Raw genomic sequence first — 25,736 nt, forward strand, 5'->3', positions numbered from 1 at the left:
TGTATGAAGCAATTTTAAAGCTCAATGCACATATTATGCTCTCATTGCATCTTAATTATTTATGTCTACCTTGAACCTTATGCCTATTGTCATTGCCATTGATATAAACCTGATTTTTACTGATTTAATATTTGCACATACTGTATTATTCTCTTTGATAACTAGTCTGTACATAATTTGTTATTGTATATAGTATTTTTGTATATTGACTGTATTATAAACTTTCTGCATGTATTTTGCCTTATGGCGAAGATGTCTGTAATACTACTATACTGTCAATGTCTCTGTACCTTTTGAAATATGCTCAATAAATGCCCGACTGACCTGTCTCCACGGGCTGAACAATTCTGATAGGAATTCATAGGTCAGAAGTTCAGCCCGTGGCGCTCAGTACGCTCAGCTAACGCCAGCTATATTAAAGTTTCCTTCTTTAATGCAAACGGCATTAAAAGGCAGACTCATGAACTCAGAAATTATCTTGATAAACATCAGATCGACATAATGTTAGTTAATGAAACTCATCTGAGACAAAGTTTAAAATTCAAAATCCCAGGCTATTCAATCATAAGGAACGATCGTGTTCAAAATTGACGCGGTGGCACAGCAATAATGGTGAAAAATCACATCAAACATTCAGTTTGATATGATTTTTTCCACCGAGATGAATAAGACTGAATGATTGATAATTGATGAATAAGACCGAAAGATGAATAATTGATACACCGAGATGAATAAGACAGCCACAAATGATGCTATCTTATTCATCTCGGTGTATCTCCCACCACACAGCTTAATGACAACTCAGGATTCAGACAAGTTGACTTCTACAAATTATCCTACATTAATTCCAGGAGATTTGAACGCTAAGTTCCACACCTGGAATTCGCGAAGTAATAATGGTTATTGAGGTATTCTCAACAGATATTTACTGAACAGCTATATCAGAATAGTGGCCTCGGATCGACCCACCCGTTTGCACACAGACGGTACAGGTGATATTATGGACATTTTGTTACTTAAAAACACCATTATCACTCCATATCTCGAAGTTCATGAGGATTTGGCTTTGGATCATTTCCCTGAAAATTTAATTTCTACGGTATCCACCCACCACTTCACCCAAAAGTTACAAAAGTAGACTGGAATGCGTGTGCAGAGAAGCTGAGAGATTTTCCGTTAGTATTTTTAACCATTGCGGTCATATAGAAACCCAAGTGCATAGATTTACGTACAAAATGCGATGAAAAGCTCGACTTATATTAGTAATTCAGGAAATATCTCGCCCTTCCCAACTAGAACTAAGGAAGAAATAAAAAAGAAAAATCAAGTCAAAAAAATTTGGCAGCGTTTTAGAAATCCCAATGATAAAAGAGAACTTAACTATTTAAACAGAAAAATAAAAGCTGATATTGCAGATTACTGTTCCGAAAAAAGGGACTTTTTACTCGAAAATTTGGATTATCATCCTGGCAGAGTTTGGAGGATAGCACGTTCTATAAGAATGCAGAAGACAAATGACATCTCCCCAATTCATCACATGGGAAATATCCACCACTCAGAAAGCGAAATAGCAAATGTTATGGCTAGTGAACTCAAAAAAAATTAAGCCACACCCTCAAGAAGACTCAAGAAGACAAGAAGATCATGAAAGCGAAATTCAATGCTCAGTAGACTCTATTAAATATAGTACACTGATTCATTTTATATCTCCCACTTCCCCAAAAACGATCTAGCAAATTATTAAAAATCTGAAAATCCGCAAGTCAAAGGTTTTGACGATATAAATAATGAAGCCATTAAAACATTCCCTAGAAGATGTATTGTACAATTAGTTAACATCTTGACGCATGTATCAAGCACTGTTATTTTCCACAACAGTGGAAGCACAGTATGATTATTACCTTACCAAAACCAGACAAAGATCCTAAACTAGTTCACTAGTTTTAGACCGACAAGTTTATAGCCGTCTCTGGGAAAAGTTCTTGCAAGGGTGATAAAAAAACAGGCTAACTGCTCACCTAGAGAGACTCAACTTAATTCACAACGCGCAATTTGAATTTAGAAGCGGGCAAAGTACTACCCACAAAGTTTTGAATTTAGTGGAATTTGTTGCAAGTAATTTCCAAAAGAAAACTGCAGTCGGGGCGTGCTTCCTCGATTTTGAAAACGATTTCGATCGAGTGTGGCACGCATGATCTTTTCACAAGCTCCGCAATTTCTTGCTCCCCACCAGTTTTATTCATTTGATAATTTCTTATCTTAAGCAAAGAACATTTCAAGTTAAGTTTCAACTTAGATTGGCAAAAGCTCTCAGTAGCTGTGGCCAACTGGCAAAGGATGACGATGACGATGGCCTGCCTTTGTTTGAGTTTTATCTTGAGTGTGTTGAGCTCCGAGAGCGATCGACCGAGTCGGAAGCTGTATTTAGTGTTTTGCTGTAGGAAGAATGCTGTGAAGCTGTCTTCACCGTTATAGCCTGATAGCTGGAAGGCTGTGTTTGCTGATTGTTTCAGCGTGTTTATCGTAGTTTTCGACGACTCTAAACGTATCTTTGGAACCTCCTGTGAAATACTGGCGAATAAATTGGGTTTTGATTCTTCGTCGAGTGTTATAGTCAATCATTCCAAATCAACGAACTCGTATAAACATAACAATATTTTTAGATTACAGATCCCATATTTCAGACACTGAAAAATTCAGCCTGCAGCTCTAACACCTTTATGTTATAAATAAAATAATGTACAAAATAAGCTAAATAATAATTAATAAATGTAAGTAAAATATAGAAAAATAAATAGAGTAAATAAAATGCAGAATAGTGAATACAAATAAAAAGTTGTAACATTAGATTAAAGATTTCAAATTCTAGATTCTGAAAATTTCAGATTGTGGTCTAAATGTATTTAAATCTTAAAACATAAAAATCATAAAGGTTTAAAAATTTTAGTTATTTATGGCCATTATATATTAAAAATTTTATATTCCAGACATTTCGTGCAGATTCAAATTTAACGCTTAAAAGAACATTAATTAAACTGCGATTAGTTTATAAATTTAAAGATTACTCACCATTAAATTGAAGATATGGAACATGAAATCATATATTTAAAACAATTTATGAGAAATACTAATGATAAACCGTTGGAAAAATTGCAGTGGTATTACTACATCATATATTAATTCCGTGGGGATTTGCATACTACTTATTTAGTAAAGAAAAGACTCATATTCAAGGCGAGACTGGTCATTTTTTTCTGTCAATCATTTATACACGAAGTTTGCCTCGAATATTTTTTCTCTAGTGGGGAGCAGAATACTGCTAAGACATGAACTCTTTTAGTTTAAAGAAAGCACATCAGATGTTGGTTTCTACCGGAAAAGAACATTTTAGCCTTATCGATGGCAGAAACTGGTTGCAATTGATCAAAACCGTAGAAAATGTCAGCTATTGATATAAGCTAATGCAATAATGTTGAGCATTCTATTGATGATGAGAGCATACGTTAATACTGTATTAAATCATTTTAAGAACTTTTATTACATAATTTTCAATAAATAAAAATTGCATAATTTAAAAAATAATATATCTTTTATTTATTGCAACTAAGGCAATATCTTTTTGCATGATAAAAATTAATTAAGCTAAAATACTAAATATAGTTATTATTTTAATCATTATTATCACATCCTTTATCTCTCCTCTATAATTTTATTATTTCCATTTTACATCCTAATGACAGTAAGTAATTTATTTTTAATATACTAACTCTTTAAACTCTGTCATCTTAAAAAAGCCTTCCCCAGTCATGATATTCAAATTTGGGAACTGAAGCTTAAATTAAACAATCAGCTTGAAGTTAAATCAAAACTGAATCAATTTCGTTCAACCCTTTGAAATAAATATGTTTATTCATTCTTCGCTTCTCTGTGTTTTTAATTTGCTCTTGTTGCTTTTCTTACTTAACTAGGAATAAGTAAAAATTCGCTGAAGAAAAACTAGACATGTCTTGCTCTCGTTTAGTTGTATGTGTTGAGAAATTATATTGTCTGGCATAAAATGTAAATGTTTCAATAAATATTGCCACATCTTGAATTCATTGTCACATTGTTATAGAAATATAGTAAATTAGTGCACACACATACATATATGAAATATAAAAATTACGTAAATCAGTTTTATAATTTAATTTAGTAATAACCTCTTAATTCCACATTTTTAATTTCAGTATTTAATCTCTCTATTCTGAAAATAATAATCCCTTTTCTGAACTGAGCATTTCTAGATTAATATGCGTCACATGGCTTCCGTAAGCTGATGACGTAGCTTATTCGAAACTTGAACTCTTGAGAACTGAAACCTTTCTAATTTAAACCAAAACCTTTTATTGCTAAGCTTTCATATTGGATAACTGTGTACTTTTAGCTTGATCCTTTGTGCTGCTTGGATACTCATTGCTGTGCTCTCTTCTTATCACAATAATATTAAAAAATTTAAATATTCTGAAAATAGGCACGACTAGAGTACCAAATGAATATGGCGACAAATGCCAGTTGAAATAAAAATTAATATTTAATCCTACTCGGTTGCTAGGTCTCCTGTTCATTTATGGATCAGCAGTCTACTCAATCAGAAGTCTTCCTCTTCAATATGCCATCTACGTGCTTCATCAAACAACATTGCTACTTCTTTTTCTTTCCTTTATCCCACACACGCATCCATAAAGAATAAGTTTATCAGTTCCAATTTATTTATGTCGTCTTTTTCCTATAAAAATATGTGCTTAAAATATTAAATGAACAAAATACTGTGCATTAATAAATATATATTATTGTGTCATCAGGAGAGTTAGCCATCTCATGTTTTCTCTTCTTGGTGCCTTGCATGGCACGTATTATCATTACAGTAACCTTGTAACGCTCGCTGAGTTTTTTTGCTGTTGTTGGCTGAGTAAATTATTGCTTGGAAAGATGGCTCGCATGTGATTAAAATTGTAAAATAAAATATTAATATTACTGCCCAGTTTTCGTTAATTTTGAGTTATTCGTAAAGGTAACGAATGCACGCATCGTTATATATAGGGCGTTTGGAATGCTGTCGTTTTTGTTTGGATTACACAATCAAGATTGGAATCCGTAATGTGAATGCCAATTAAGGCGGAAGCGCTTAGAGTTTTAAATGAATCAAAATAAAACTCGAGTAAAAGACTGAATTATTTACCTAAACACATGGGGCGCAATTCCGAAATGAAAACTTGTATGAAGATTTCATTAAGGAATGTAATAAATTAGGCCGTTCCAAAGAAATTGCTGAAATGAATAACTCTAGTTTTTCATATTATCTTCGTCATAATGAAGTTTCCAGGCTCGATAAGCCTAGCACTAAACTCTGGGTAGTGCTCAATGCTACTGCTCTTACGACTACTGGAATTTCGCTAAACGATGTTTCACTGAATAGAGGGTTAATTCAAAACGAACTATTTGATTTTATTTACAGATTTCGTACTCATTGCCTTCACGGCAGACATCGTTAAAATGCATCGTTAGATTTTAATTAAGGAGTTTTAAGGTATTAGTATGGCTTCGTAGTGCAGTGGTCAGCACGCTCGACGCGAATTCGAGAGGTTCGTGGTTCGAGTCCCGGCGACAGAATGCCCTTATTCGGGTCTAGACATACGTTATTTAAAATTGGATCGCTCTAGGTACCGTTATTTTATCACAATACGAGAAACAATTTTTCATTATTTAATTTCTTTAAATAGTATACAGGGGGATCATGTTTGGTGGCAACAATTTGAAAAGTGAAACAACGCTTGTAGTGAATAAACGCAAAATGCCAAAACGAAATTAATAGTCCTTCTGGGCTAACTGTTTTTGGGCTAGTAATAATGATAATAATAGTAACAGTAGTAGAAAAAGTAGTAATAATAATAAATCTCAAAATGTTCTTGATAATTTTTTTAATTTATTTAAAATTTACTCACTCTTTTGAAGCAATGATTCCACATCCTGCATTACAGATCGTTGAACCTTTGTCTTGTTCTAATCCAATATTACATCCAGCACATTCTATGTGTACAAAATTAAAATAATTTCATATAGAATAGCATTCTGTATGGAAGATAATTACATATTATACTCGTATGTTGACAGTTCAGAAGGCAATTATGATAATTTGAAATGCAATACTGAATTTTACCAAGCACTCCTTACTATTATCGATTTTTTTCAAAGTTACATTTAAGTAGTCATTTCCTACACGGAGAGCAAAAGATAGAAATGGATGTTTTTTCAATATTAAGAAATTTTTATTGCAGTTTTAAAATTTATATATATGATTTGTGCTGGATTTCTTCACATAAAGTGTTAAGTAATAGCAGGACTTCCAGCTATCTAATTTATTGCGTACAGCACAGACCCCCCCCTTATACTTAAATTCCTAAGCATTTGTAACTGATGAATTACGATTCATTTATGCAGCCCATATCCAACAAACTTAGTTGAGTAGGCTTCAGTATATCGTTACTGGGGATTGTGGACGATATGGAATTTTTCCAGATCCAGCACCCATTTGTTGTTGAGCATATCGCTCAAGAATGAATAAAGAATAAAGGAAAATTACCAATTTTAAACCTGCCAAAAAGTTAAACAAACGGCATTAATTTATTTCGAAATGGTAATATTGAGAATACAAGGCGTAATAAACACTAGTTATCTAGAAAATGCTGTTAAGGTGAAAATGTTAACTTAAGACGAGTTTCATTGCTAGGCAACTAGACATTCCTACGTCACACAAACTGGCATAAATTATTGGCATTTTAAACAATATTGTTAGCAGGACGTATTCATTGATGGCCATATTACTCAAGCATGAATAAAGAATGAAAAGAAAGATTTTAAGTTTTAAACCTCCCAAAAAACAAACAAGGGCATTCATTTGTTTGAACTAGGCACTAGTTATCAAGGAAATACTTTTAATGAGAAAATGTGGCCTTAATTCGAGTTTCGTTGCTACAAAGACCTTGTTGCGTCACAGAAACTGGCATAACAATTTTGCCTAATTGCTCTAACTGTTAAGATTTATGCCAACCTGTTATAAGAATCGAGAAATCACAGGGAAGCAATCATAGACTCAAATTCATTGATCGAATTTCACTCAGCTATACATTTATGCATGAGCAATTTTGTCATTCTTACAATGATCTAGTCGTCATTATTGTCATATGCTTAAGGCGTAAAATGCATTACGTCTGTTCACATGTCTGGAACAGGGTTTAAAGTTCTGGAATAGTAAAGCACTTACTTATTCTGTGTTTACTTAACTCATGAACTAAGGGAAGCTGATCATGTTAGAAAATGAAATACTTGTGATAATTTCAAGGCCTTCTGTTAAGATTTTTTTCCCATTTGGTGGGCGCTTAGTCGACTTAGACTTGGCCACTACTAAGGTTGGAAGTGGTGGCTACTTTATTGTGGAAGCACCTAAAAGATGGGCCAGCGTTACCTCCTTTGAAAGGACAATTACAGCTGTGCCTTCTCCGGGATTCGAGCCCGGGCCTTTCGGTATTGCAGTAGACTCCCCTAACCACTATATCGTCCGAGAGTGCTAATCCAGTCAGCTCAATCCGTTACGGGTTCAGTACCCTTTGTTAACATAGGAAATATATATTGAGGCATTGTCACCTAGTTAATCATTATGCGTCAGGAATTAGTATGATAATGAGATGATTATATTTTTTAAATTGCTCAGGTATGTTTATGCTAGTTGCAAGACAATTGTCTCATCATTCGCCAGTGTCTTTCCTCCTGTAGAGGTATTTTAAGTAAGAATAGTGTATAGTAAAAACTTATTTCTTATGTTTCAAATAACCTAAAACTAGAAACAAGAATTGGTTTTAAGTCAGAAAATGAGCAGATCTATATCTTCTAAGTTAAAGCAAAATCCTTTTTTTTTAGTTACGAGTGTGAAAACTTCTACATCAAACCATGTTATTGAATTTTTATTATAAACTTATGACAAATAAAACACACTTAAAAAATAATAATACACATATACCACACGTCAGATACATATTTGTCCTCATTGATCACATATACTGTACATTGTGGGGTGTGTTTACAGACGAGGGGCCATAAAATGGGAATAACATGTGGGGGACACGTAGAGGTCCGGCGAATATATATTTGTGGAGCGCATAGGTTGCTGAGTGTATGAGAATGCCGAGAGCGGTGACATGTTAGCAGCACAGGGTGATGTTCATGTTGACTTCTGTTAGTGGCGGACGTTGTGGGATTATGCAGCGTCGCATATATCTTGGCCCATAGCGGCGTGCTGGTCAATGACCTTACAGATTTTATTGATTGCAGGTTTGTTTTTAATAATGAACCGTTGAAAGGCGTCTGTAGGAGGAGTGGGATGCTATATGTGGTTGTCTGCTGTGAGTGGGCAAGAGTAGATATAGTGTTCTGGTGATCCAAGTTGGCCGCACACACAAGCATCTGTAGTGGAGATGTTGTGCCTATAATAATTTGCTGGATAGGGGCCATGTCTCGTTATGAACCGGGTGAGTTGGGGTATAGCTATGAGGCGTGATAGAGAGACTTTGGGTAGGAGATTATAGGTCCACCGTCCGGTGTCACACGCGTTCCATTCCTCTTGCCATATTTTGAGTAGGTCTTCTTTGAGAAGCCTCTTTAGATGCGATGGTGGTGCACGGATACGGATTTGCTGAACTTCAGAACTGATGGCGGCTTCTTTGGCTAGGGTGTCTGCTACCTCGTTTCCAACTAGACCAGCATGCGCCTTGACCCAGGTGAGGTGAATGCGTTGCTGGTGGTTTACAGAGAGTAGCTTTTGGATTTCGGAGATAATTGGGGAGGTGTGGCTTAAGTTTTGAATTGCCAGGAGTGAAGATTGGCTGTCTGTACAGATGCATGCTTGGTGGTAGCCGTTATTTAGTGTGTCGTTGGTGGCGTTGAGGATGGCCAAGGCTTCTGCCTGGAACACAATATTGAAGTGCCGCAGTGCTGCCTTCCAACTGGTACGTTCATTATTTTGGTGGTAGCAAATGTAGGCGCTACCAACTCCGTCTTCAATCTTGGATCCATCGGTGTAGTAGACGTACGTTAGCGTTGGGAATACTAGAATTGCTAGTGTTGTCTGGCGAATATATATTTGTGGAGCGGAAGGTGATCTATGGTGATGCGGAAGTTTCTTCCTTGAATGCCTGGGTGTGGGCGTAGGGTGGGGCGAGGGTTTTCATATAAGGTCGGACTGTGGGTTGTATCGTGGAAGGTGGAGTCTTTGCGTAGTTGCAGGACTCTGGTTATTGTAGCTTCTTGCTCGGCTCTAAGATATAGTGGCGGTATGCCTGCAAGGATGATGGCCGCAGAGGTGGCTCTGTTGCGAAAACCTTTGCACATCATTCGTGCGAAAGGTCTTTGGATGGTCTGTAGTTGTTTACATTTCCGGCTTTGCATCGGCGTCGCCCATATTGCGGCAGCGTACAGGACTATGGGTTCAATCACTGTCGTGTACAAAATCTTGTTAATATATGGGTTTCGTCCCCAATTTATACCTTGAAATTGACAGGCCTTGTATGCAATGGCTTGTGTCTTAATTTTGAGTTGCTGTAGATGTGGGATCCATGTAAGGCCTTTGTCCCATATTAAGCCTAAATACTTAAGCTGTTTGACGATTTTTAGATTTTTCTGTTGAAGTTTAATACATGGATTTCTGCTTGGGTTGGTGCCTGGCTTGGGAATGATAAGAGCGGTTGATTTGGCAGTGGAGATGGTTAATTTGAGTTCTTGACAGAGGAAGCTGAATTTTTGTAATATTTGAGTGCTTCAGTGTTCCAATTCGTTTCTGGTGCGACCCTGGATTAGGAACGCAACGTCGTCTTGTATAGGCAACTAGTTGTGTATGCTGTGGCCAGTTGGTGGAGATGATGCTGTTAAAAGTTAGATTCCAGAGCACTGGGCCGGCGCAAGATCCTTGCGGGCATCCTCTCTCCTGCTGTTTGATGGTTGTCCCGTTGTTGTGTGGGACCAGGAGGAAACGATTCTGGAGGTAACTGTCAAATATGCCATAGATGTTACGGGGGCATCGAGATGAGCGGAGAGCTTGTTTAATGGCCGGCCACCAGAGGGCGTCAAAGGCACTCTGAAGGTCAATTGAGACAAAAGCCGTGTGAAGCTGTTGTTCTTTGTTGTGGGGGATTATCCGTCGAACTTCCTCCAGAGCATGCAGTGCGGAGAGGCCAGAGCGGAAGCCGAACTGCCTGCTGCTTAGGATGCGGTTGTCTTGCAGATGAAAGATGAGTCTTTGTACTATTAGTTTTTCGTAGACTTTCCCTAGAGCCGGCAACAGGCAGATCGGTCGGAGAGAGCTTGGGCCTTGGGGATCTTTGTTCTTTTTAGTGAAGAAGACTACATGACCAGTTTTAAAGGCGCTTGGGAAGAGCTCATGTTTCAGTAGTCCCTCTGGTTTGACTGTGGGGATATGCCTCCTTGCGTCGCCTCCAAGGGTTGGAGAATTGTAACCGTGTAAGGCATCTTAATAAGCCAGGTCTTGGAGTCTCTACTCCCTAGGGCACTGTTGTAGCTATTAAAAATCATTATGTTTCGTCTTCCAATGGTTCTTCTTCTTCCAAGTAAACGCAGCTTTGTTAACTCCACTATCTTCATCTTATTAAGATGGTTAATTTATGTTTGAAGGTTTTATCAAGAGGTAAGCGATACAAAAGCATTTGATTCTTACAAGTGTTATCCATATAAATAATAAGGTATTTTTAGTACCTTCAGCAATAATATTTATTGCTCTGATAGAAGAGAACAAGTAACATATCCAATGGCTCTCTTGAAATATGAAGAATTGCTTGAAATTTTCCTACTGTATTCACAATGTAACAAAACCTTTCCTACCAGAGCTTACAGTCCCCGTATACATTTAAGGAATTTTCTCGGGAGTAGGACTAGGCTTTTCGAAGTTTTTGCATTTTAAGGTTTTGGGGTAGGGTTCTGCAGCTCTGAACGTAGCGAAAATAGTACAGCTTTAGAAAAATCTGTAAAGCTAGAAATTAGCAAATTTTTGGCTCTGAAAATTTAAAAAGTAATAGATGTGTTTTGTAACCATCACATTCTAATGCAAATGCAGTCTTTTGAAACGTAATGTCTTTACTTTTGTATTCATTAATATGAAACATGTTTTAAAAAAAATCACCTTGTTTTATTTAAATGCACTAAAATTAAAACTAACTTTGCTGTTATAATAATGTTGGTCATGTATTTAAAAATACAACCGCGAGACTGTTAAGTACGGCGAATTTTCCCACAGTTACTAAAAATCATAGGGCTGCTAGCAATATACTTTTTGATTTAATCATACAATTATGTCATTCTTAGAAACATAATAACAGTAAAAGAAATAATATGGAAAAACGACTAAATAGTGTAAATTACTTCATAAATTTCTAATAAGAATTTATTTAGAATATTATTTTTAGTCTATTCTCTGATGTAAAAACGGAAATTTTACTTTGATTAATTTGACATCAAACAAGTGAAAACAATTCAACTCTAAAACCATTTATGTAAAATTTTGAACAAACTTCTTGAGAAACATTGTATTGTCTTCTCAAATAAACACTCACTTATGAGCAATTTGAAAAAACTTGGATCTGCATTGGGCCGCAAAAATTAATTTTAAAGATGGAATTCAAACAAATAAGCAAAAGAATGCAGACACAAGAGTCGAGTTAAATAAAACAGTGTGTGAAACAGACGTAGCGGGTGAAAGCCTCTACTATTTTTAAATGTTTCATAACTTTTCGTAAAGTTACATAAAGTAATTATTGTATAAAAATATATGTTTAAAAAACGTAGATATTGAAATCAAATTTTAGTAGTCACCTTATTTTTCAGACTTTTCTACGTATTTTAACTTTATAAATGGCATGAGCAAAAATGTTCGACCCCTAACGTATTTATTGCTTTGCTCATCATTCACCATCAACATCATTTACATTTATATTCAAGAATTCCTACTTACCAGCTTTCCTAATGTGGGCCTTGAATCCCTTTCCTAGTTTTAACTTTGGATCCTGATTGCATGTAGTTAAAGATATATTTACCGTTGTCTCGGATCCATCTGACGCATAGTAGGGAGGAGTCTTTTGTCTTGTGAGGGTCACAATTTCATTTGTATTCGTCTTCTGCGCCTGAACAGTTACGACGTTTCTGCAACCGGGAACATTATTATATGCTCCGTAATGTACTACATCATATTCAGGAAAGACTAATTCCATGTAATCTCCTTCAGATATCGTTATTGTCCACGTATGTCGAAGGAAAGAAGCTGGGTACTTATCTTTGTAACCAGGTGTGACAAATTTACAAGGAGCGTTGAAACCATCTTCGAATATATCTATGGGATCAAAATTAGTCATTGTAGAATTTTATTATAAGAAAGACGAAATAATAAGAAACCAAATTTTATTCTGTTGTTTCATAATAACGGATACGAACTGCACTGTAGCACAGAACAATATTATTATATTGTAATGCATGTGATTATATTGCATTATAATGTATTGTAATATTATATTGTATTATATATTTAAATATTATATTGTATTATATATTATAAAGTAATTATTACAATATTGATTTTAATACTACAATAGATTTAAATGAATGACTTTTTTTTTTTAATTACTCATGTAGGATTTAATGCTCAAAGATTGAAAGTTCCGTCAACTTTCACAAAATTCCGTATAAATAATTAACCAATGAATGAAAAATTAAATGAATGAAAAATTAGTAACCAGATCCAGATTAATGCAAAATTTGAAATCGATATACTAAAAATTAATTTTTAATATGAAATTGATCAAATTTTCAAAATATGTTCTCCCCTCAAAAAAGATTTCTTGTAAACTATTCTTCTTCTTTGATACATGCTTAGTGTGAATTGAAAAGGGTATTGTTTTTGTAAAAGAGCTTATGAATTTACACCTCTACAAATAACCGATTTTGTGTAATATAATATTGCTTTAAAAATGGAATTATGAAGTTTTGAACTTAATAACTTATTTCAGCTTGTACTATCTTTGCCTACTTAAGGGAGATTATCTCACTTTAGCCATTTTAATGAGAGGGATGGGTTAGGGAGTTTTAGTGAAAGGGATTAGTTAGCTATTTTTAACGAAAAATCTTAATCTATGTTCACCATTATATTGATTCTGATAAAAATAAGTTTAGAATACTTTAAAAACTTTAATAACTATTGTATTAACCTAATCGCCTTAGAAGAAATTGCCAAATTTTGAAAATATGCCAGACTTTTTTTCTTTTTGCTGTATTCCGAGTTCCAATAATTTATACACAAGTCGTGATATAATTTTGCCTTAAACTTAATTTTAAACTCTGCGCTCATAGGAATGGTTAGTAAGCGAAGAAATTGAGTGTAAAAATTCTGCTGGAATTATATTTTTCGCCAAAATTGCTGAAAGAATTGTTTCGTTTATTTATTTATGACAAAGCACGCAAGCACTATCTCTCCATTAAAATAGGGAAGGACTATTTGCTTAGGGGAAGGGATAAGTTCAATATAAATGAAATCAGTTCTTTCTTTCCAAGCAACAATAAATTCGTAATTTTTTTTTTTTTTTTTTTTGTTACCAAACCAGAAAACAAAAACTTTTCATACTTCAGGTTAATACGTATACATAGGACGTCTTGGTTTAGATTTAATATAATATAACAACTTTTATCTCAATTTCAATAAAAAAATTAACTTGGCAATAATATACCTTGTCTGTTGTCTTAAAATGAATCAAAAAAGTTACGAAGGGCAGCTATTTATTTCAAATGCTGACATTACTGAAACATTTTCGACATACAGTGACGTCATATGCAATCGCATGCTTTCTTCAACGTCAGAATATAACCTTATATAATAATAATGTATTTAATGTTTGGCAATGCCATTTTTATTTCATATTTTGTAAAACTTACAAATATTTTATAAACAAAGTTTACGATTTGAAAGCAAGCAGTGGCAACACGTTTCGAAATGAAGCAGATTTTTATCTCCAGCGCGCAAGATTGTTGCCACTCGAAAAATGAGTGCGAAAATTAGCGTTTTTGGAGTTTTTAATTAATATCTCCGCTGATTAAAGTAGTACGATCATGAGAATGGTGATTTACCACAAATTTTAGGAATCAGGGGGTGCCCTCTCGAAATTCAACTTCCCGCCGTTCGGAAGGAGATAATGCTACAAACAAACACACAAAGAAACAGACGCGCACAGGTTTTAACACTATAGATTTGTAATTATTCTTACTGCAAAATTTGCATATATGAATCTGAAATTGTGCATATACAACCTGTCATTAATATTTGAATACTATAACTACAACAGACATCCATGTACATTTTTGTCAGTCTAATTTTGTACATTTTTCTTGCTTCAAATTATATGATGTTTAAATATTTTGTTTGATTGTTACGAATTAAGATTATTATAATTGCCCTTTAAATCTGATAATTCACGATTTATTTTTGATTTAATGCTTAGGCTGGAAACATAATTTATGAAATAGGAACAAAAATGTTTTGCTTTTTTAATCCCAATAAATTCAGTACTTACAAAATTACAGCGAGAGGCTGAATGAAGTGTAGCAACCATAGCATGTTTATGTTGAAGTAAATATTCAGTATGAATGATAGCACTACACAACTACAAAACTATTTCTTTTTAATAGCCGTTATTAGCGATTCAGCTGGAAACAATATATGTACCTTGTCGTATGCCAACATCTTTTCAATTTCCGATTCAGTCAAACTGGGTGTGGAATCTTAACTCAATTCTCTGTGCAATAATAATGTTTAAGTTTACAGATCGAACAAGTGACCTCTGGGACCTTATTAGATGGAAATAAGCAATTTAAACAGAGTCTATGTTTCTTGACGACATCAAATCTCCTCCTCTTAAATTCATATCCCTGAATGCAAGTGTTGAATGAATTATTAGTATATGGAGTGCACTTTTTTGCAACCAACATAAGATGGTTTTGAAAGGTTATTCGAACAAACTACAAAGCGCTTTGACACATGAGATAAATTTGCTCAGGTTGCAAATTAATTTAGGCACGTAAACGCCATATTTCGCAACAAGCTTTCTAATATCTGACTTGGGTGTCAATAAAACTACAAATATTCATCGAAGTTTGGGAGATTATTTAACGTGAAAGTCATTTCAAATTGTTTTCTAAACTCTTGATGAAGTCTCTGAATGATAACATTTATTAACAATATAACAGAAAGTTTATCAAAATCGAATGATTTCAGTGCCCACATATTCTTTTTTCATGATCTAGCATTTCTTGAAATTCTTTAGCCAACTCTTGATTAAGTTTTGGGATAGTTTATAGCATTCTGAACATGTGCATCTACAATTATTCTTTTGTTCTCGTAATGGTCTTTTAATGCTTTAAATAATGACTCATGCGTATCACATGAGTTTGAATTGGGTGGCCTCAGAGCGTAGTGTGTAAATAAAACATTTGTGAGAATCTGTTAAATGAGATTTGTTTTAGATATTAGATTAGATTATATGCAGTTTTGAAATTACTCCACTCTTTGTACAAATCAGAGAATTCCTGTCAAGGAATTTGGGGAAGAGAAATATAAAGACACTTCATATTTGCGGCACAAGGATCATCAACTTGTAATTCATTTTTCAAAGATCTGTTTGTATAATAAGTAAGGTATACCTAAAGGACACACGTCATTTGTCTCATGACGTACTGCGAATTCATCTAAACAATCATTAGTTTCTCCTCATCTTTATTTTTTTCATAATATCCAATATGCAGCTCCTTCAAATTTTGAAACAGAGTATTACAGAATCCAGTTTCCGCTGCAGTTCTATTATTGATACAAATTCGTCAGCAGTATCCAAAACGGCTAAAGTGAATTATTGTTTCGTGGCTTTTATAAAATTTTTGTGCGAGCAAACTTAATTTTTAAAGCAGCTGGACGAAACGAATGTTAGGAATTAAGAGGGACAGAATGCTATCAGAAGCAAGAAAAACTAAAATTTAATTTAGTTTAAAAGAATTCAAACTACAAAGAAGATAGCAGACGATAACTGAAGCTACTAGAAAAATAATAAATACAAGTTACTTGGAACTTAAATGTCTTTTTTCTACTGGATTTTAGATTAGATTGTATTTACCAGTCCATCAAAACTGTATCCTAGGGTTTTTCATATTATAAATAAATGTGCAACCGCAGAGTCATCCGAATGGACGAAAAGAGAATGTCTAAGAGTAACAAAGTCAAGGAATGTAATGCACAGGAGATTTTGAGATTACTAGAAAGTGACTTTTGGTGGTACTCACGTGAGGATGTAGTTTAATGTAAATTTTACAATAAAACATAGATGAATTGCAAAAATATTTACAGAATAATAGTTGAAATTCAAAGTTCTAGGGATCAAGTAAAACTCCTGATCTTAAATTTCCAAGAAAAGTGCTTTCCCACTGCGCTGTTAAGTCCGCATGAAAATCTCATTTACATGACAGGAGAAAAATACTGAATAAATGTTATGTAGAATAAATTGATTGATTCTTGAGTAGAATGAAAATCGTTATCAATGTCAATGTACGTTATAATTATGATATTCTTCCTGTACCTTCGATAGAGAACGGAACATATTTTTCTGTTTTTTAAATGCGTTTCAGTAGTTTATACTAGGGTGCAACTATGTTCTTATATAGCTGAAGATTATGGATAGCAGTTCGAGGGTTCATTGATCTCGCTAGTATTGCGGTGTCGTCTGCGCATTTTAAGACTTGAGGTGAAAGCGGAATCAGAAAATCGTTAATAAAAATACTAAACAATGTGGGATCTGGAATAGACCCACACGGGACACCCACATTGATGACATGTTTAGAAGAAAGGGTTTCTTCACATGTTAATTGGTACATTCTTCTTTTTAAGTAGTAATTTATGAGCTTAATAAAGCTGATCGGAAGATGAATTTCTGCTGATTGGGGAATCAGGTGATTGTGCCATATTCTATGGAATGCATTCTCGAAGTCGGGAAAGCAGACTGCAACTGCTGATGTTTTTTATGAATGCGTTAGCAATAATCTAGAAAATGTTAAGAATTTGGTGCGTATTGCTATGACCTTTGCGAAAACCACTTGGGAGGGATTGAGAAGATCACATTTTTCCAGATGTTCAGTGAGGCTAGAGTTCAGAATTCTTTCAAAAATATTCCCTACGCACGGGAGTAAACTGATGGGCCTGTAACTGGAAGTTAATTCGGGATTTTCCCCAGACTTAGGTAACGTGATGATTACGCAGTGTTTTCACTGTTGTGGAAAATATCACAGTCGTATGCAAGCATTAATCATATTAGTGAGAAGGACGAGACATTTTTTCAGGCAGATTTTAATGACAGACTAGCTTATGTTGTAGAAGCCCTTCGCCTTTTTACTGCAGCGGAACATCTATATACGAGAAATTCGAGACACGAGGAAAGTATGAGCGAAACATTCGTCTCTAAATACGAGCATTGACTCGAGTAACGAGCAATGAGCCAGGCTGCTGGTATGCGTGGCGCTACTCCCTTCGTCAGATCACTCAGTACTCTTTGATCTACGTGTTTGTGCATTTGTGAGTTAATTGGTTTTTACATTTAACGTGAAAATACTTGTTTCGCGATGCTTCCCAAGAAGTGTTTTGCCTCAGATAGTGCTGTAAACAAAAGGAAGGAGATCATGGCCGTTGAAATTAAGAAGGAAATCCGACACAAACATAAGCTTGGTGTAAGAGTGACAGAATGGCCGAAGACTTAAGTTCGACATCGACGATCTGCACTATTCTGAAGAAGAAGGAAGAAATTAAGAAACTTGATGTGGCCAAAGGAGTTACCGTTACTTCCCAGCACCGTCCAAATCTCCTAGAAGATGTTGAGAAGCTGTTTTTGGTATGGATTAACGAGATATAGTTAAAAGACGATTCGGTTTCAGAAGCTATCATAAAGGTAAGCTACGGGTTATATTATTTTCCAGTGTTATTTGTTAGAAAAATTTATTTCATGTTGATATTTTTGGGGGTGCGAAACGGATTAACTGGATTTCCATTATTTTCAATGGGGAAATTTGATTCTAGATACGAGAAATTCGCTATACGAGCACAATGCTGGAACTAATTAAACTGGTATCTCGAGGTTCCACTGCATTACGTTTCCTGAAAATATCATTTACTTCTCTGGGAGAGCCATAAGTGATGTAGTTGGAGAATTTACTACTGAGGATGTTATTTACAGAGTTTTCGATTTCTTTTTCATGTTCATGGATGATACTAGGGTTTGAAGTGAAAGTGCTCGCCAGCTTTGAATTAATTAGTACAATATTTGCAGTCATTTCTTCCGAGCGTGTAATCTGTCCCATGTGATTAATTGGGCCAATTTAATGATTTATCTCTGTTTTCATGGAATTGGCAAATTTCAAGATGGTTTCGGTACGAACTCATTATTCCCAGCATCTTGTTCAGCAAACTTGAAAGTTGTCAGATATTTATCAAGCAAGAGGGTTAATTGGCTTTGTAACTTTCCACTGTTTTCTTAGTTGATTTCTCATTCCAAATGTATCTGTAATAAGTTCCAGAAGATTTGTAGATGTGTTGGGAGCGTTGTTAATTTTATTGCTGAAATGGTAATTGAAGTTCTTTTATATCTCCGAAGTTATCGAGATGTGTAGCTCTATTGGTAATTTTCACGATATTTTGAATATTTTTCCAATTTATATCCTATTTTTTTATTTTTCAAGAGTCGAATAGTATCCGTAGAAATACATATTTACATATTTACGGGATAGTGACCAGAAGAGAGATCTTCAATACCTTAACGAAAAGGGGTTTGATAAATGCGTTTCATGATGGCAACATGACGAACATCACTCGTGCATGTATGATGATATGCTGTAAGGCAAATGAAGAATTCTGAGACTGTTATTGTCAGCAAAATGTTTCAGATGCCTTCCACTGGAATTTACGTGGAGGAAATTCCCACCAGGATGTTTTGAATTGAATTTTACGGATAAAGTGCGAAGAACATGTTATTTAATAAATAAAGGTAACACTCAAAACGTTAAAAAAACGCATCTTTGGACTTAATATAAAATCTGAAAGCTTTCAGTATCACTCTTTCAGTATTGTACGTAATCCTGTATAGTACTCACCTTTGTGACCAGTAGCTCTACATTTGAGAGTTCCAAGTGTGTGTTCTCCAGCTTCATTCGATTCTCCCGTATCTCCGAATCTTAACTGCAGCACAGGAAGTCGTCTAGAATCCAGAAGAAGTCCTGAATCATCCAGCCATTTTAATTTCTCATTAGAATCGCAGTTGCATGTACTATTTCTACTTGTTGGATAACAATACGGATGACAACCACAGCTCCCGCTGTCAGTTTCAGCTCCACCCCAATAGTATTGATCTTCCCAATTTCTTCCCACCCACCTAAGGAAAATACAAATTAGAATATAAATGAGATTTATTCAGTAATTTCATAACAAAAATTAAATACATTTGTGTAAAAGGCAGCCAGATCGTCTGGATTTACTTCAGAGATGAAATATGTTTGCATAAAAATGGCTGTAATATAGTAATACATTTCTTATTAGCAAACAACTAAATTTCTATAAATAGCTTATATATATTTGTTTCGTAAATAATAGCACGCAGTTACATTATGACAGTGCCTGATTAATTTATCTCTGTATTTGGTTTCTTTTTACATTGCTTCTCAAAATTAAATGATAATTTGTAAAACATATGCTCAATGATTAAACCTTTCAACCCGTATCCATTGGGGGATTCACTTAAATTAATTATCTGCAGCTAAACGAAAATCTGAACTACAACGCATAGGTCAGCGGATGAAATATGCAGTTAGGTGACTGGCAGGATGCTATACAATGTACACATGTTAGAATTCGGAGCGTAATGTATTTTCTGAAAGAGATATGTGTTTTACGAATTAGGACTCAAAGCTACAATTTAAGTGGAGTGTAGAAGTGGCGGTTAATTAATAGGCTCGAAGATAGGAAACTACAAACAGAAGTCTCCTGAGATCTGAATATACTAAAAAATGTCGGTACTTTTCCGTTTTGCCGGCGCAGGCGATAAAGTCGCCAATAATGGTAAAACTGAAGCCAAACGGAATATCCTCGCTGGTAACATTTTACGCCTCATTTTCAAAACAAGTCGCAGCCATTTCTTATCAGATTGCTTGTTTCTTTAACTACTGGCATACAATTACATAGAATTTTTACCAGATTGCTCAATTTTATACCCTAAGGCCATTCGCGGTAATTAAGTCAATTAGGATGCAATCACACCGCTCACCCGAAGGCGAAAATATACTAGAAAAGGCAAAGTAAAGGATTAAATTAATCAATTCTAATCAGAATGAACTACCGAAGTAAAGCACTGCGGTTTTACATAATTTCTGAGTAAGCTAGTCATATGAATTGAAATAATTCTTGCATTTAAAATTGTATTCCAAATTAAGATTTAACTTGAAATTAATGTAGATAATTACTGAGAGAATTAGATTTTTGTAGTGTAGTTTACGCGAGATGCGATCACTTGAAATCACGTGATATAAACCGGTGAATCAGGATGTTGAACCATGAGAGCATAGTAAATTCTTAAATTAATGTTTTTTTACAAATTTATTGTCTTTATTTACTGGTTTTTACAAAATTTTAAACGATATTAAAATGTTTATGCATTCAAAATAAAAAATTCTTGTAATTAACATTTGTAAAAAAATTTATGTGTATAGTGTATGTTATCGCCAATAACGTCTGCTTGGCGAGATTTGCACCGGCGAAACGGAAAAGTACCAAAATGTCATATCAAGAGCCTGGAACCGCCCTCTAATTCATGATTGAATCCTGCTAAAGGGCGGTCAAGTTTGTTTTCTACCATTTTCGGTTAGACGAAGCCATGAAGCTGCTAAAGAAGTTCGTTTAAGCCCTTTAGGCTGGCACAGGAGCTTAAATTAATGATTTTAGTTCTGCCTCAGGACTTCACAAGGTTAGACATTATGCGAAAAGAACCAGTGGTTTGTGTTTCCTTTCACCTTCTAAAGGGGCTATTTAAGTTAGTAGCATCGTTATGTTCAATAGATATGAGTGATGTGATGTGAGGGGCTCAGCCCTACGCTCCTGGCAGACTTTACATTGCCTTATGGCCTTTTTGCGGGCTGCGCCAGAATTATGTTCAGTTGAGTTCAATCGGGTACTTTTAGCTGAAAAATCTAGATAGAACATGAACTATGCTTTTAGACAAATTTTGATTAGAGGGAGCGATGAGGACGTAGCTTACCTTCCCATGGTTATGAAAGGTTCTGCTTCAACGAAGGCCGTTTCGTGATTTGGCAAGGGTTCATCGAGAAGAGGTGCATAACCTTTTTCATGAAAGTTCTGTAAACGGTCAAAGATATACGAACGAGATCTAAGAACCCAAGTAACATTGTTTAAGGGTATTGATGGCCGAAGTCTTTGGAAATGGATGAAAATTCTCCTCTGCATCAAATTTCTGTGGTATCAGAAATAGAAAATATCACTGTGGTATCAGAAATAGAATTAGGTAGCTTACAAACGAGACTTAAATTCTCTTGAGCATACTTGAAACACCTTAGCGCTGAATTTCAGGGCCATAAATGCATCCCCAGGCACTGCAGGTTCTGATAAATGCATTTTCAGAAGAATGGATCGCTATTTCACAAAATATAGTCACCATTTTGGTAACTTACATGAAATAAAATGTAAAGCTTGCAGTTCTGTTAGTGGTCATCATAAAAGTATATTGAAGAAATATGTTTGTAAAATACAATAGGTTATTTCCAATTTTCCCACTATTGTTTAATTTGCATAAATTTGATTGAATTCTATAATGTGGAATTAATCAGCTTGGAAAACGGGTAATTTACATTAATTGATGCTGGTGTACAATTTTGCAACAAACAGTTAAAAATTTTATTTCAGTCACTAGCCTGCAATTTTCACGAACAGTATATATTACATCTAAATTAATCACTAGCGTAAGATGTTCGAATGTTTCGCATTTATTCAGAACTCTCGACCGGATAATAAAAGAAGGAATGAAAGAATAAATGTGATTTTTTTTTCTTACTGCTCTAATATTTAAGGATTTTATTTTCGACAAATTATTAAACAGTTCTCAGCCAACAGTAACTTTAAAAAAATACTTATCCTTATGTTGTTGCATGTATGCAGTTACCTTTATTGACTAATATACTGCTATTTCAAAAGCTTAAATTTATTAATATTTGTGCAATTGTAACATATATTTTAACATTTAAAAATTTTAGCAAAACAGTTGCTCTCATTGCACTCTGTGCACATTTAAACCATTAAAAACTTACCAGCTATCGATAGCATCTGGATACCAAAATCCAAACATAGAACCTTTACAAGCCCATTTTATGTATTGTTGGCAAGAAAAAGATGACTCAATCAAGGCTATCAAATGTTCTTCGGTAGTGCCATTGTACGTAATATTTCGAAAATAAGAACCAGCAGATTCATAATGTCTAATATGTACAGGACGTTCACAGTCATGATGTATGACAGTCATCACCTGCAGTAGAAAACAATTAAAAATGATGTCAAATGTATTTGAAATACGTTATATATTGTTTTAACTCAAATTGTAGGATATATACTAGCGGGCTGTAGTCAAAGCAAAATTTATAAATTCTATTTACACCCGAAATAAAAGTTAATAATAAAGGCGTGAAATTGTGCAGTGCATTTCAATATCTTCTGAGGGTACTATTGACGGAATTGTTTTGTGAGTTCTTTGCTTGGATGAATTTACGAAGCTCCAGAATTCGTCGGCCGAGCTGTTTTTTCCGAAAAAAAAAATTCTCTTCCGGTCGATCGTGCGACTTTACCTTGGCCTTTAATGTTGTGATATATGCCTATTTCATATTTATCAACGGTCAAGAACCATGAGCGTGTTTCGTCTTATCCCTGATGTACTGTTCCCGAGATCGTGTTATCCCAAATATCCTAGTTGAGGTTTCTCCAAGAGCTAGCCGAGTCTACTGATTTCGTCTAGGCATGTTCCTAAATTCTTCAGAGGAAGGGATAGGTCTTGGTATCTCCATTTCCTAATCCTTGTGTACCCTACTTGTCCAGTGAAAGGTGCCTGTTTTTCTCTCAAGCTTCCGGTTACCGAAGTATCTTCAAGGATAAGTTTCTTCCTTATCTTTATTTTCCTGTTTACATTTTATCCACTTAAGGAATGAAATTTTGATGCACTGTAATTAACTTTGCAAGTTCTTTTGATTTGAATTAATATAATCACAATTAGGGCTAAATTGATAATATTACTATGTTACGAAAATGCCTCTTCCGCCTATCTGGCTGAGTATAAAATTTTGCTCTTGAATAAAAGATTAATAATGTTTGTTTTTTCTTCTCTGTAACGGGCTTAATGTGTAAAAATGTAGTGTACGCCAATAGTTCTACTATTGAACCTGGCATACAGTATTAAAAAAAGAGACTGTTAAATTGTGTAGACAATCTGTTCTCCATAAATGATAGTTTAATCAAGTGTTTCCTTAAAAACATTTATAATCAATCTCTAAATGTTTAAATAAATAAATAAAAAAAGGATACTAAAGAGCTTAAATTAATCAGTTGAGTGTAAGTTTTACTTTAAAATTATTTATTAATGATTCTCTTGAATGGTCATTCAACCGGCACGAACCCGGCAATCCCTAATACAACACAAATAACGCTATATTCGGCTTTAATTAAGGTTTCAATTAAATTGAATTTAATAAGGTTTTTGAGTCATACCTTACAATTTCATTTATTATTTGGAGAAATTATTGAATTGGTTTGAATGATATGTATTATTGGTACTGTGAATTTAGTACATAACAAAATTATAGTGCCGTGTAAGCGGTACATTACACAATTGTTGCGTTCTGCAATTTTGGAATGCCTTTAAAATATTTCAGGATAACACTTGCATGGGAGTTAAATGTGGTAAATTAAATTATAGCTTTATTGCTTTCACAAGGAAAAAGATAACTTTTTAAACCTCTCAAACAAACTATTTCAAAAAATTTTGTTTAAACCTCTCAAACAAAATATTTCAAAAAATTTTGGAGTAATATTTTTTCAAAATTTAAACAGCTAACTATCATGCCTTACTTGATGAGGATCGTCGTTCTCGACCATTTCACAGGAAACCCAGATGGGAGAAAGAGGACCATCGCCATCGACGTCAATTTGGTAGCTTCCCGAATCTCGGATGTTTCGATAATTCCACAGATCGTGACAATTCCTTTCTTGGATGGCACCTCTTGCTGTAATTTCAGGGAACGTGTTAGTTATAAACCTTTTCATAAATCACATTATCCTCAATGTAAAAGATATCAATCACTAAAAATTGATCCTTCAAACGAATCCTGGGAAAATGAGCACAGTTCATTGATTTCTGAAAGTTATAGGAAATTTGATTTTTGAACGAGAAGAAGATTTTTCAGTCTGCTGGACTTCTACCTTTAAATTATGAAGACAAAGTGTGAATTCATTCTCGATGTATATGTATAAGTAAGAATGTGGATTATGGTGCTACAGGTGAAAACATGAGCATCATTTTAATGGCTGTCGATCAATAAATCGAGTTGTAATACAAAAGTGTTCGCTTACATAGAGTTTGCAGACAAAGTACCAGTAACCACTTCTATAGCTCTTGAGAAACCTATACTTCGAAGAAGACTAATTAAGGCTCTTTGCTAAAGATACAAATGACCCAGGTGAGTACAATTAATAGACCGCAGAGAATTCTCAGTAGTACATCTAATCGAAATACAATGTGGACATCAATTGAAATTTTCACTGATGTGAGAATGACACGATGAAATATTTCTAACATACTGATATTACCATTCTTTCTGAGTTATTTTACATTCGTATTTCTCAAAATCTTTTATTTATTTGTTTGTTTTATAAGGTATTATCTCCCTCCTTTCTGCATGCGTTCGTGGTGTAACTGAAAGCATACCCAACGCGTATTCGAGAGGTCCAGGATTCGAAGTCCGTCTAAATTATTGTACACGTTCATCGTCTCCTGCATCTAATGACTCTATAAAAGGTGGTGGACGGTAATTCAGAACTTGGAGACTATGTCTCCTAATCACCAATTGCCCTTTAAAAAGGGGGAGTAGTAAAAGGGGTAGTTTCTCCTTCCTATCCGTATGTCTTCGTGGTGTAATTGGAAGCACACTCGAGGCGTATTCAAGAGGTCCAGGGTTCAAATCTCGACACTGCACATTTTTCACATCTCCTGCTTGAAAAAAGCCTAGTGACTTCACAATTTAAGTATAATTATTTAATTTATAATTTGTGTAGAATGTCAAGAAATCTTTTAACCATTTCCCCGTCCTAAGCTCAAATATTTACTTCTAATTTTTGCATCTAGAATTGGCCTCAGAAATGTTTTGTTTCCGTTTCATCTCCTGCTAAGACCTATTTAGAAGGCCGTTTGGAATCAACGTGAACCGGTTGCTTGTCTCACTCAAGGATTTTGAATACTGTCACCTTTCTCAGGACACACACACACACAAAAAAAAAAAAAAAAAAAAAAAAAAAAAAAAAAAAAAAACCA

General features: G+C 34.6%; 1 protein-coding gene across 1 annotated transcript in view; it reads right to left on the reverse strand.

Annotated features, from left to right (window-relative positions):
* Positions 1-25,736, reverse strand: part of LOC118192344 (uncharacterized) — a 197,357-nt gene that overhangs the window by 142,106 nt on the left and 29,515 nt on the right. Inside the window, exons 3-7 of the mRNA XM_035363287.2 lie at positions 24,278-24,432; positions 22,474-22,688; positions 19,258-19,535; positions 12,050-12,424; positions 5,982-6,066 (exon numbers count right to left, since the gene is read on the reverse strand). Coding sequence (XP_035219178.2) covers positions 5,982-6,066; positions 12,050-12,424; positions 19,258-19,535; positions 22,474-22,688; positions 24,278-24,432 — 1,108 coding nt within the window. The remainder of the gene's footprint in view (positions 1-5,981; positions 6,067-12,049; positions 12,425-19,257; positions 19,536-22,473; positions 22,689-24,277; positions 24,433-25,736) is intronic.

The sequence above is a fragment of the Stegodyphus dumicola genome, chromosome 10 (assembly GCF_044657685.1).
Source record: "Stegodyphus dumicola isolate Sdum_Otavi_A_Nest chromosome 10, ASM4465768v1".
Lineage (NCBI taxonomy): Eukaryota > Metazoa > Arthropoda > Arachnida > Araneae > Eresidae > Stegodyphus > Stegodyphus dumicola.